Source organism: Natrix helvetica (assembly GCF_964273705.1).
Source record: "Natrix helvetica genome assembly, chromosome: 1".
NCBI lineage: Eukaryota > Metazoa > Chordata > Lepidosauria > Squamata > Natricidae > Natrix > Natrix helvetica.
The window spans coordinates 106,231,200-106,243,647 of record NC_138548.1 but is presented as its reverse complement, the minus strand read 5'-3'; the positions used below and the strand labels follow the sequence as shown (position 1 = coordinate 106,243,647).

The 12,448-nt window shown below is 34.5% G+C and overlaps 1 protein-coding gene across 18 annotated transcripts in view; it reads left to right on the top strand.

Annotated features, from left to right (window-relative positions):
- Positions 1 to 12,448, top strand: part of SOX6 (SRY-box transcription factor 6) — a 489,348-nt gene that overhangs the window by 368,506 nt on the left and 108,394 nt on the right. For 15 of the 18 annotated variants that reach the window (XM_081937703.1, XM_081937696.1, XM_081937694.1 and 12 more), the window contains one exon: positions 11,340 to 11,463. In XM_081937703.1, the coding sequence (XP_081793829.1) occupies positions 11,340 to 11,463 (124 nt within the window). The remainder of the gene's footprint in view (positions 1 to 11,339; positions 11,464 to 12,448) is intronic. The other 3 variants (XM_081937695.1, XM_081937693.1, XM_081937690.1) reach the window with 1 other exon arrangement.

The window sequence follows — 12,448 nt, the reverse complement described above, 5'->3', positions numbered from 1 at the left end:
ACATGACACTGGGATGTTACAACAGTTGTACATATATGCTAGTGTACAAGTGCCTAAATTTTGACCCGGGGATGCTTCGATGGTTGTAAATGCAAGGACCGGTGGCATTATAACTTTGAATCTTTGCTAAATGAATGATTGTAAGTCAAGGACTGCCTGTATTGCCTTGTTTTGCTTGCTTTTCCCTATTTCCTGTTTCTAAATTATGCACTGTGTTTTTGAGAGTAAATTATTTGTTTGCTAAGTTATTTTCCAATATTATTATACTTGGAATACATGTATATGAGTTTTTTTCATAATTCAAAGAGAAGAAGACCCATAGGTTCCAATAGATGGAAGACATGGGTTTTATTCTTGTACAGATAAAACAATGTACATAGAATTTAAGGAGTGTAAGTAAAGCAATAGTGTGGCCAAATCTCTGAAAAGTTCATTGAGACCTTCACAATAACTCTGATAGCTCTCTCCAAAGCTGAGTCTTCCTGACAGTTTTACAGCTTTTAGTGTTGTTTGTATGTAATGAAGATGTGTGGGAGAGTTGCCTCTGACTACAAAACTAAATGCTTCCTAGCATGACAGCTCCATGTTCAATGGCTTCCCTTGCACAAAGTATATTATCATATGCCAGCCTTAGTTCCTTGTGGAGACTTTTTTCCCCTATAGGCTGTTGGAAAAACTGCTGTGGATATTCCTGAAAAGTGTTGAGCAAATAGCTGAATGCATTCTGGTTTGGGGTTTTGGGGAGTTTTTTTGCCCTCAAAGTCCCTTGCAAAAAAATAAATAAATAATAGAATCACTGCAAAGTGCTTAGGAGACACTGTTTTCCCCAAAACATATATCAAATGCACTCAATCATCTATTTACTACTCTTCAGAAGCACCCATAGCAATTTTTAAAGTATAGTATTAAATGGGGCCTGTCAGCTGATATTCAAAAGCCCCTCCTTTCTACATCTAGGGTGTTTGTCTTGAAAAGGTTTGAAAGCCCCATCAATAGAAGACATGGTAAGCGAAATTGTCTTTCTTGGAAGGACTATTCATGCTGTTCCTTCTTGTATCCATAGTTAGATCGAGCTATTCTATGACATTCCTCACTCTGTATCCCCCATTTCTGCCTTCAGGCTTAGAGACCTGTCTGTGGCTAGTGAATGAACTGGCACAGTTTTCATTGGCTTACTTGAGGGGGTGGAGTGGCCATTGGGTTCTAAGATGCATTAAAAATACTTTTCTGTAAACTTTTTCCAGGAATGTGAATGTTTTTCTCTTCTGTCTCAGTGGTGCTTGGTTTGGTCACTGCCATGGCAGGACTTAGCTTTGGAGTTTGCTATTAGATTGTACAATGCTGTCAAGTATAATAGTCAACTTGATTTATTTTAAAGCATTTCTAATGGAAAAGTATATTATTAATAACAGTTCATTGCTCTATGCGTAAATATTTCAGGCAATATCTCCATTACAAATGGTTATCATGTAATGGATCCATTACAAATGGAAATCACAGCAACGTAGGATGTGGACTTTACTAATTCTCATTAAAATTGATGCCTTTTGTTTATCTGAATAATTTTTGATGATGCTTTAAAAAACCCTCTTGAACATTGCCCCTTGAAGTACATTAATTTGGATGACATTTAGATAATAGACTAGCCACCTTTTGAGACAGCTTTTAAGGATTAAACTTTATTGTCATATTCTCCCAAGAGCAACAGACAGTGAAAGGAAAGTAGTTGTTGGATAAATCTGTGCTGTGGTAGTGAATATAGACTGATCACCTTCCTAGGAGAAGCCTGTTTTATGTAGTTCCCTTTGCCGCATTGAGTTTGGAAATTATTTATTGTATTTTCAGGTACCCACATCACGATGAACAAATATAAAGTTGTAAAATGGATTTATATCTTTACAGTCATGAATAAAGTGATCTTGTCTTTTGAAATTGTCAGTTGTGAAGAAAACGGTTAACCTTTTCTATTGACATAACAGAAATAAACCTCACAAGCTGCAAACATAAGTATCATTGAACCTTGTGCTTAAAAAAAATATATCCCAGTGTATATTTTCCAGGAGGGAGTATGCCATACTGTTTAAGGGCAGTAGTATAACAAGAAGTCATCTATTCTTGCTTTCTTTAGACAGCTAGAGCTTTGTGCCTTGACTAGTTGCTGTGTTTTAAGAGCTTGCTCTGTGTAGCAGAAATAATACAATAAATAGGTTTAACCACATTTGTCTCCGCTAGACATTCTGCTTTGTCAAAGATTGCTGGTACAACATAAACAAATTTATGTGTTTGTAGTGCTATTCAGTGAAAGCCTATCTAATAGTGGAGATTGTGTTTCAGCAGCTGTAGATTTAATCTTCTACCTGTCAGTTAAAACAGGCATTTCCTGAACAGATAAAGGCTGGCTGTAGTAATCACAGCTGGACAAAAGTTCATTGTTACTGACAATTCTATGTAGATGCAGCTATTTTGTCACAGGGACTACAGTCAGAATACAGATGCCTGGGAATGAAAGCTTTTCTTAAGTTTTTGGCAAGTCAGTGGAAGAACACAATACTGTGCTCTGATTCTGAAGTGAAACTCTCAAGATACTCTCAACAACTCTGAGCAATGACAGGCCAGGATAAGCACCACTGTAGGAGTGTCTTTATTTAAACAGCCATAAATAACTCTTGGAATATCACAGATTCTGTTGTCATACTCTTCCATTTTGGCAATATTATGCAGGAAAAAATAAGACCATAAGTAACTGGACAGCTTGCACTGTTTCAACTAATTGGATGATGATGTGGCATGGAAAGGATTGTGCTGTCACGCTGTCAATATACAGGAATATAGGGAATTATAAAGTTTTTTTTTAAATTCAAAATAAATAAAACAGTGGAAGATTGAGGTGCAACTTCCTTCTAATCCATATTCAATTTGTGTTGCTCTAAGAACTATTACAATGGAATAGAATCGAATAATATCGAATGGAATGGCCATGAGTCATCCTATGCTCTTTCCTGACATACAGAACCAGCTATAAATTTAGTTTCTTGCTTATTGGTGCTTTGCTCCCTTTCTGAAGTAACTTGAATACCTGCCCTAGAACTTAGGCTCATTTGGATACATCATCACTTCTATATGTATTTCTACACCTTTGCCATTCTGTGCTGAAGTATGTGTAGTCCTTTATGTCTGTCTGTTCAGAGTTGGATTAGGAGGCATGTCAGGATTTCCAGCAATCATTCAGTGTGGATTTAGGGGGGGAAAGTGTATACATGCATCTTCTCACCATCTTATTAATTATAGTTATTTGGCTATAGATTACAATTAATTCCAGAAAATAATTTTAACGTAGTTAAAGTGGTATAAATGTTATCCACATAGTATACCAATAGTCCTTGATTTATTTAGTGACCATTTGAACCTACAATGGCACTGAAAAAAGTGACTTACCACCATTTTTCATACTTACAACTATTGCAGCATCCCCATAGTTACATGACCAAATTCAGGCAGTTGTACCTGGTGTGTATTTAGGAGTGTCTGAGGTCATGTGATCTCCATTTGTAAGCCGACCTTCCCAGTCGGCTTCCAACAAAGTAAAGTCAATGGAGGAAACCAGATTTACTTAACAACTATATGATTCACATAACAACAGTAATGCTTTGCTTAACTGTAGCAAAAAAGGTGTAAAATGGGACGCAGCAACTGCCTTGCTTAGCAATGGAAATGTTAGGCTCAACTGTGGTTGTAATTCAAGGACTATCTATAGTAATTTGCTACTACAATATGGCTTGACACCCTAAACTGTCTAATAATGTTTATCAGAAAGAATTAAAAGGATTAAGTTAGCAATGTAAATGGCATGCTGTTTTTCCAACATTCAAGGGCAGAGAAAAGAGTGATATTGAGATAAGGTTTAGGATCAGTGTCGTTTACCTGTTCTGTTCTGTATTGTCTATAAGATGGGAAGATGCTGGTTGTATACCAGTCCAGTAACATATAGCTGTATCTGCCTGAATATCAAATTATAGATTATGGAATATGGAATATAGGCAACGTGGTGGCTCAGTGGCTAAGATGCTGAGCTTGTAGATCAGAAAGGTTGGCAGTTTGGCAGTTTGAATCCCTAGTGCCGCTTAACGGGGTGAGTTCCTGTTACTTGTCCCAGCTTCTGCCAACCTAGCAGTTCGAAAGCATGTAAAAATGCAAGTAGAAAAATAGGAACCAGCTTTGGTGGAAGGTAATAGCGCTCCGTGCGCTTTAGGCTTTTAGTCATGCCAATCACATGATCATGGAGACATCTTTGGACAGTGCTGGCTTTTCGGCTTTGAAACGGACATAAGCACTGCCCCCTAGAGTTGGGAATGACTAGCACATATGTGCAAGGGGAACCTTTACCTTTAATATGGAATATAGAAATATTCTTTCTTATAGCAATTCATTACAGTTGTTAAAAAAACCTGCTTGGGACGGAAATATTTGTTCTTATTATTACAAACATATCTGTTACTTACTAGAGCCAGTTTGGTGTAATGGTTAAGGCATTAAACTCAGTGACCATGATTTCTAGTCCCTCCTTAGTCAGAAGGCCAGCTGTCTGACCTTGGGGCAGTCACTCTTTCTCAGTTTTAAGAAGAAGGTAATGACAAACCAATTCTGCAAAAAATCCTTGCCAGGAAAAGTGCAGGGACTTTTCTCTGAGAATCGGATCTGATTAAATAGAGGGAGGAAAAATGCCAATCTATATATTTTCAAGGCCATATTTGCATTCCTAAAAGTTTTCTATCAGTCCATCCAGCAATGGAACTTGATATAGATGTATCTCCAAGATTAGCCATTTCCCCCCTCTTCCCCTTGCCTCCTTTACCAACTTGTCTGATAATTTCTTTAAACTAAGAAATGGTAATGATTCGATGTAACTGAAATTAGCCTAATAAATTTACTGTCCCCACAGTCGGTGTGTGGGATGCTCTCAAAGCCGTTGCTAATTTATTGTTATTTTAAGCAAACCTTCAGCTGTAAAGCTCAGTTCTTCTCCCTTTTCAAAAAGATTTGCAACAGGGCTGTGTCAAAGGGAGACTAGATGATACTTAGTTTTTATCTTTTATTCTCCCGTATTTGCAGCAAAGGGAAAAGCGTCTGCCAATGTGTCTTCTCCATTAAAAAAAGTAGCACCTGGACTACACCGACTAAATTATAGTCTTATATTTATTAAATAAATTATAGCTTTAGTTTTATTGGGGAGGAGGAAAAAAATGAAAAATCTTGCCAATAAAACAGAAGGGACATGTCCAGACATTCTCTGAGAATCAGACACAATTGAACAGAAAAAAAAGAATATTATTTATAAATGAAGATCCCCCCCCCCCTATATGTTTGAAAAGTAAAATTAATTTCCTTTCCCATTTCACTTTTTGCTTTGGTAGAAATTGCAACAAAGTTTTTAGAAAAGCAAACTGCATATAAAAGTCTATAAGGTACCATAAAACATAATGCTTCTAAGTGAATATAGAATAAAAATCAATGTTTAAAACCAAGTCTTAAAAACTAAGTATATCATGTGCCTAAACATATGATTAGCTTTTTGGATAGCAAATAATATTAATCGGATGGTTCAATGCTACCCTAAGCATTATGCAAATAGATGCTATTATCATGTAGAACTATTCTATTTGTAAACTCATCGTTAAAAGTATTTTTGCTTATTTCTTTGCTTATTTTAGAGAAAATAAGTCACAGTGGAAATAAGAAATGTACATCTTCACTAGCTTTGCAGAATATCTGAATTAATTGACCAGTTCTGTCTTCTGTTGCAACATAGTGACCACTAGCTGTGACAATTTGCATAAATAGACAAGTGGTCACTCCTATAGTCATAAACTATTTGGATCTGATTAAAAAGTAGAAGTCTTACAGCTCTCTTGTTTTTTTCCAGAAGTTGCAGTAAGTGAAATTTGTTGTTATACTTTAACCAAACAAATGCGCACATGGGGATAAAGATATGCTGAGTTTATGCAGATTTTACAGCACGAATCTGAATGAAATGTCCACTAATAGACCCAGATGGAGTAATAAATACACATGAAATTTCCTTAGTTGCACTTTAAAGTAATTTTAACATACTACTAGACCTTAACAATAATATTTAATTGACAAGATTATGCATTTGTATGGACTGAGAAGGTGTTAGATATCTAATTCCAAATGAACCATAAATTCACTTTTGCATAACATGTTTTATTTATTTTATTTTATAGCTGAACATTCTCTTTTCCTTCTAGTGACTGTTTCTTGAAAGCAAACTTTTAATTTAATTAATCATGTTCTATTCTTGTGATGCCATGTGCTTTATAATTCAATATATAGAAACGACTCATATAACAAGCAAACTATTACACATTGATATAATTTATAAATAAATATGAAGGTGTTCACTGTATTCATATTTATTTTAGATTTATTGTGAATCAATATGAACATAGTGAACCCTACCCATTACATTTATTTTTTATACATCCTTTTCAAATTATAGTCAGAATGACTCTCAGGAAGAGCAGACATTAAGGAAAGACAACCTAATTGGACTGAAGAATGAAACTAATTTATTGTTAAATATTCACATAAAATACAGTTATAAAATACGCTTTTAACAATCATTATTGATATATGCATCATTCATTATGAATGTTTTTGATTGTATTTAATTATACAAGATGTTTTCCATGCACATATGACTTGTTCACTGCTTTGTTTCAAACAAATGATAAAACATTTTTTTAGGAAAATAAATTATTTCTTTTATTGAATACATAATTTCTAAACAAAGTACTCACATAATTATTCATATTAAGTGCTAAAATAAACTTAGAACAATTCTTAATGAACTTCCTTATATAGACAATATAGAGAATATAATAGGATATAGCACATAAAAGGTTATATAGGATATAAAATTATATATATATATATATATATATATATATATATATATATATATATATATATATATATATATATATATATATATATATATATATATATATATATATATATATATATATATATATATATATATATATATATATATATATATATATTTCTTTTATTGAATACTGCCAATACATAATTTCTAAACAAAGTACTCACATAATTATTCATATTAAGTGCTAAAATAAACTTAGAACAATTCTTAATGAACTTCCTTATATAGACAATATAGAGAATATAATAGGATATAGCACATAAAAGGTTATATAGGATATAAAATCCTATATAAAAGGTTGGCAGTTTGGCGGTTTGAATCCCTAATGCTGCATTGAGTGAGCTTCCATTACTTGTCCCAGCTTCTGCCAACCTAGCAGTTTGAAAGCATGTAAAAAAATGCAGTTAGAAAAATAAGGACCACTTTGGTGGGAAGGTAACAGCATTCCGTGCGTCTTCAGCGTTTAGTCATGGTTTCCGAGTTTATAGCCTTATGCCTTTACCACTAGACCAAACTGACTCTTATTAGGTGCATGTTACTAACTTATTAGGTACTTGACTCTCAAAGTGTCTTACCGTGCCATGAATATGGAATTAATTGTGAAATTAGATGATTAAAGTGGGATAGATATCATTCATGTCTTGCTAGGTGGACAACCAGCTTTGAGGAAGATAACATTGTCTATACAAATCCTGTTTCTCTGCTTTGCTTTGTTGTTTCTGCCAGCAATGCAAACCACTGTAATATGACAAGGCAATAACATGGAAAGGGTTCCTGTTTATTTGAAAGCAAATATGGTAAACAGGCTACAGTTTTTCTAGTCTAATAAGAATTGAAACTATTCTACTCTTCTGTCTTCCCCTTCCTTCCTGCATTTTAGTACTGCCTGAATGGTAATAGTTAAGTGGAAAATTTTCCCAGTTCCTAATGACGATATGATATACTCATTGCAAACTATTGTAGTGGCCAAAATAAATTTGTAGTAGGACAGCCAGTAAAGAGAAAAAAATTAAGCTATGTGACAACTGCAGTAGTAAATCTATTTCAAGTCATCTCTTCACTGAACTGAAATCCTATTCAAAGTTCAGAAAGGGGGAAACTAATACTATTCTTATATACTCTCTCTTTGTTTCTCTCTGGGTGTGTCTGTGGGTATACTATACTATATACACATCAAATGATTATTTCTGTTATTAATATATGTAAGAATATTGTCCATATTAATCAATTTCAAAGCTTTGGTCAGCTTAATGAATCTTTACATCACAAATGCTGTTCATACCTACATTCTCTATAGGATGATGAGCTTAATCATCTTCTTTCATACAACAACTGTTTTATATTAAATTAGATTGATAGATAGATAGTAAGTATATAGGGAGAGAAAGAATTAAAATAGTCATCTAATCATGCCCCATAACTTTAAAACTAAATCATTAATTAGGAATGAAATTAAAATCTTAAAACAGGGCTAGTATTTGACCATCAAACATGAAAAACCTGTGATTATTTCATTTGTATTTTCAGTGTAAATCCGGAAAGTCTTCAACAGCTGCCTTTATTTAGATCTATATTTCACTCAGAATAAATTTGGCTTTCATAGTTTTGCTCCTGGTGTTCACTGACAGGCTTTAAAGAGTATTGTGAAGTTTTCAGTACATATTTCTGATTTTATAAGAAAAAAATAGTTAAATCTTCATGAAAGAAGAAATGAGCCCCCTTGAGTGTCACTGTTTGTACATTAGCACACTGCAAGGTCTTTGCCAAGTTGCTCTCTGACTGACTGCTGCAGATGCTCTTTCTTAAGTATTCAGAGTCAGATCTTTAGTGCAAGTCTTCAGGGACAAACAATAGCACCTGTTCCTCACAAGATATCAGGCCAGTTAGTCCATTCATGTATCTTTAATGAAGCTCCAGGGCAGATGGCAAAAATAAAAAGGCAACAGCACAAGTTAGCAGAGGAGACAAAAAGAAAAAGGTGTTGGTGCAAAAATGTATGGCTTTTGTGAAGGAAAGAGACACTTTGACATCGGCTGGTACATTGATTTTCAGAAATATTGACCGAACAGAGAAGCAATTAAATATCCTAGGAATGTGTACGGTATGATTTTTTTGGATCAGGTTTTACTACCTCTACAAAGTTTGCTTGAAGTCTATCCAGAAAGTATGTCATATTCCTGGTTTGGATCTCCATCCCTGCAAGTTTGTTTTGAAACCGAGGGAGGTTCCTTTGATTCTTGACTTGGCATTTCTAAGTGTTTTGGTTGGGCAAGAGATCTTTGGTCCCTATGACTTAGCCATCTCTGTCATTTAATGTGTTCGACTTACCTTGATTTGTTTCATACAAATGTGTATCATTTTATATAAGCTTTCCTTATTGATAGGATTCTGTTTTGAAAGATGACATTTTTCAATAAACTATTTGCCTTGTCTCATATTAACTTTGTTGTTCTTGCTGCTTCTCCTTCTTGCCTCCCTCTTATTTTAGGACTTCTTTCTCCCACGTTATGAGAGAAGCATTCAGAGAGCATACAGTAAAAATGTTGTTCAGTAAACTTGACCACCAGATGATATATCACATTGGCAAGAGAGGAGAATTAATTCCTGTTGCCCCAAGGATAATGGTGTCATAGTTTTGGAATGCAGAGCAGGAATAAGTAGCATAATGCCCCAAGGATACCTCTGCTTTGCTTTTTGCTCCATTTTATTTTCCACATTTTATTAATGGTAAATTGGCATACTCCAAAGTTAAACGCCAACCCATAATCTCATCTTAATTTTTAAGTAGGTGACTTGGCACACTCTGAGAAAATGGATTTGAATAGTAGATTCATGCTTTTATTTCTCAGTAACTTTCAAAAATGTACAATGCATATTTGGGTGTCTACTTTTTCAACTTTCTCAAATTTATGGTTATTTTGCTTGTTTCTTGTTACTCAAGAAAAACTCTACAGACGTTTTATTTGATTGTGTTATCTAGTTACCTTGTGTTGCAAGAGTAGCCTACAGCCAACTGATTTAGAACCATGCTGAAAATACTCAGAGTGATTATAAAAAGTATTGTATCCCATTCTTACAAGCAGCTATAGTATTCCTAGTACAATTGGACACTGAAACCGTATTTGATTCTTAGTTATTCAGAGACCCAGGATGAATGAATAAAGCTAGTTGTATTATTGAATGTTGATACTGGACACTGGAGGATCAACTTCAATTTAACCATATTACAAATGCTGCTGGAGAAGCAGGCTTACCTCAGCTAAAATAAAAGAAATGACTGCTCAAAGCTACTTTCTTTCACGCCCCATTGCTATGTCAGTAATTGCACAAAGTCTTTTTTATTATAAGTTGATTTTCCTGAGAAATGGATTCTGAAAAATACTATAAAGTGTTTATATTTTTGCTTGACCTTTATTAACCTACATCTTAGGGTTTTTCCCCAGAGAAGAGTTGTTGGTAAATTAACTCTCTTAGAAGTGTACACACAGTAGCCTTTCTGGTCTGCATCAGGGAGTGGGAGGGGAACATGGATATGACAAGAAAATCTGACAGTATTTAAACAGTGTCATAGGTCAGCATATGGATTTTTTTTACCAGGGCTATTTTATTTTTTGGAATTAAAAAAAAGTGCTTGAAGTTCATTTTGACTTTTTAATGGAGTTTGTTGCCATTCATATGGAACAAGGCAAGGTATAAACCCTTTTCTGGTTATAAAATAATTTTTATACTTCCTATTTTGATCCATAAGGATCCTTTTGGGTTGAGGTTACTGGTAATTTTAATTAAAATATTATATTGTTTCTGAATAGTGAGGGGGAGTATTCCCAGTACTCTCCCTAACTCAATGAATTAAGGATTTCAGGAACTAAAACTGAACTTTTCAAAGGAATATTTGCATCTACTTTTGCTAGCTCATTGTCAAATGCCTTGTCTAACAAACCGAAAACAAAACTGTTTTCACAGATTTCTTTTTATTTGAATGTTTAATTGTTGCTTTTCATTCTGTCAATGAAAGTCAAATGAAATTTAAAATAGTGGAATGTATTAGAAAATACTCTGTTATTATCAGATACTATGGTAATGGTTACATGCATGAAATGGCTTATATGTTATAATGAGTACGTATGACAAATAATACCTTTTCAATTGAAAGGCAAGTTGTTTTAATTTTAAATCATGTGTATTTTCTAAAGCAAGGAACTGAAAGGATGGTGAATATAGCACATTGAATCCCATGGGTTCTAATGGCATTTTTCTTCTGAAATTATGATAACCAAAAGGTTCAGTAGGGCTTGGTGAACAATTGTTGATAATGAGAGATTTGTTAAGATCGATTGGTGCAATTTCTGATCAGATACTCTCTTCTGTTTAGCAGGTCCAGGGTCACATGCCTCCTCTTATGATCCCAATTTTTCCACACGACCAGCGGACATTGGCAGCGGCTGCAGCAGCCCAGCAGGGATTTCTTTTCCCCCCAGGAATAACTTATAAACCCGGTAAGTTGCTGAGAATATACAAATGTTTATATATCTTGGCCTTCTGCAGAGGGGTCAAAACCTGGTTGCACAGTCTTGCGTGGGGGACACAGAAGCCTAAACAAATGTAGGTATGGCTAACCCCAGGAGAAGGCCCTCATCTGTATTAGCAACTGCTAACCTCCCCATCTTGGAATTTTTCACCTTTTGAAATTTTATAATGTTATTTTTATAATTTTACATTAAATTAATTCTGATTTTAATGCTACTTTTATTGATTATACATTGTATATTCCCCAGAGACTATCTCTGAGGGAGATGTGTGGTTAGAAAATGAATGAATGAATGAATTACATTTAGCAAGTTAAAATAAAAATGACGTAGATGAGGAGATATAAGATGTGATTCTACGATTGACTTCCCTTGTGTTGTGTTTATACACACAAAGGATATCCTGGAGGTGGGGAACGTGCGGTTTTTGCAAGTCCAGATCTCTTTTAACTAGAGACATGAGATAATTGACTGTGCACAACCACATTTCTTTTATTTCTGTATACCACAATCTATTTTCTTTTGAATTTATTGAGCCATTTCCATGCCAATTTGCATGCTAAGAGTAACCCGCTTCTTATAGGAAAATTACATATATCTGTCCCTTTTCTTCAGCCCTTTCTCATCAGCATGTACACATTTTACTCTTTTGTGCAAGCCTTCTTTATAATTAGAGATAAAAAGTGAAGGCAGGTATGATTTAATTTGTTTATTGCAACTGGGCAGCATTTTATACGATTTTCATCTAAATAACAGAGGTTCAGCGGTTCGGTTGCAATCATCAATTCAAGCTTGTAACAGGTCAGGGAACTTCACAGTGAGAAATGCTTAGAGATGATTTAGCAAATGGTATGATTTCTTTCTTTATTCCTTTGAATTTAACAGGCTCCTGGGGAATTCAATTAGGGATATAATGGTTTGAAGCTACTTTCAGAGTCTCCCTGTAAACAGGCTT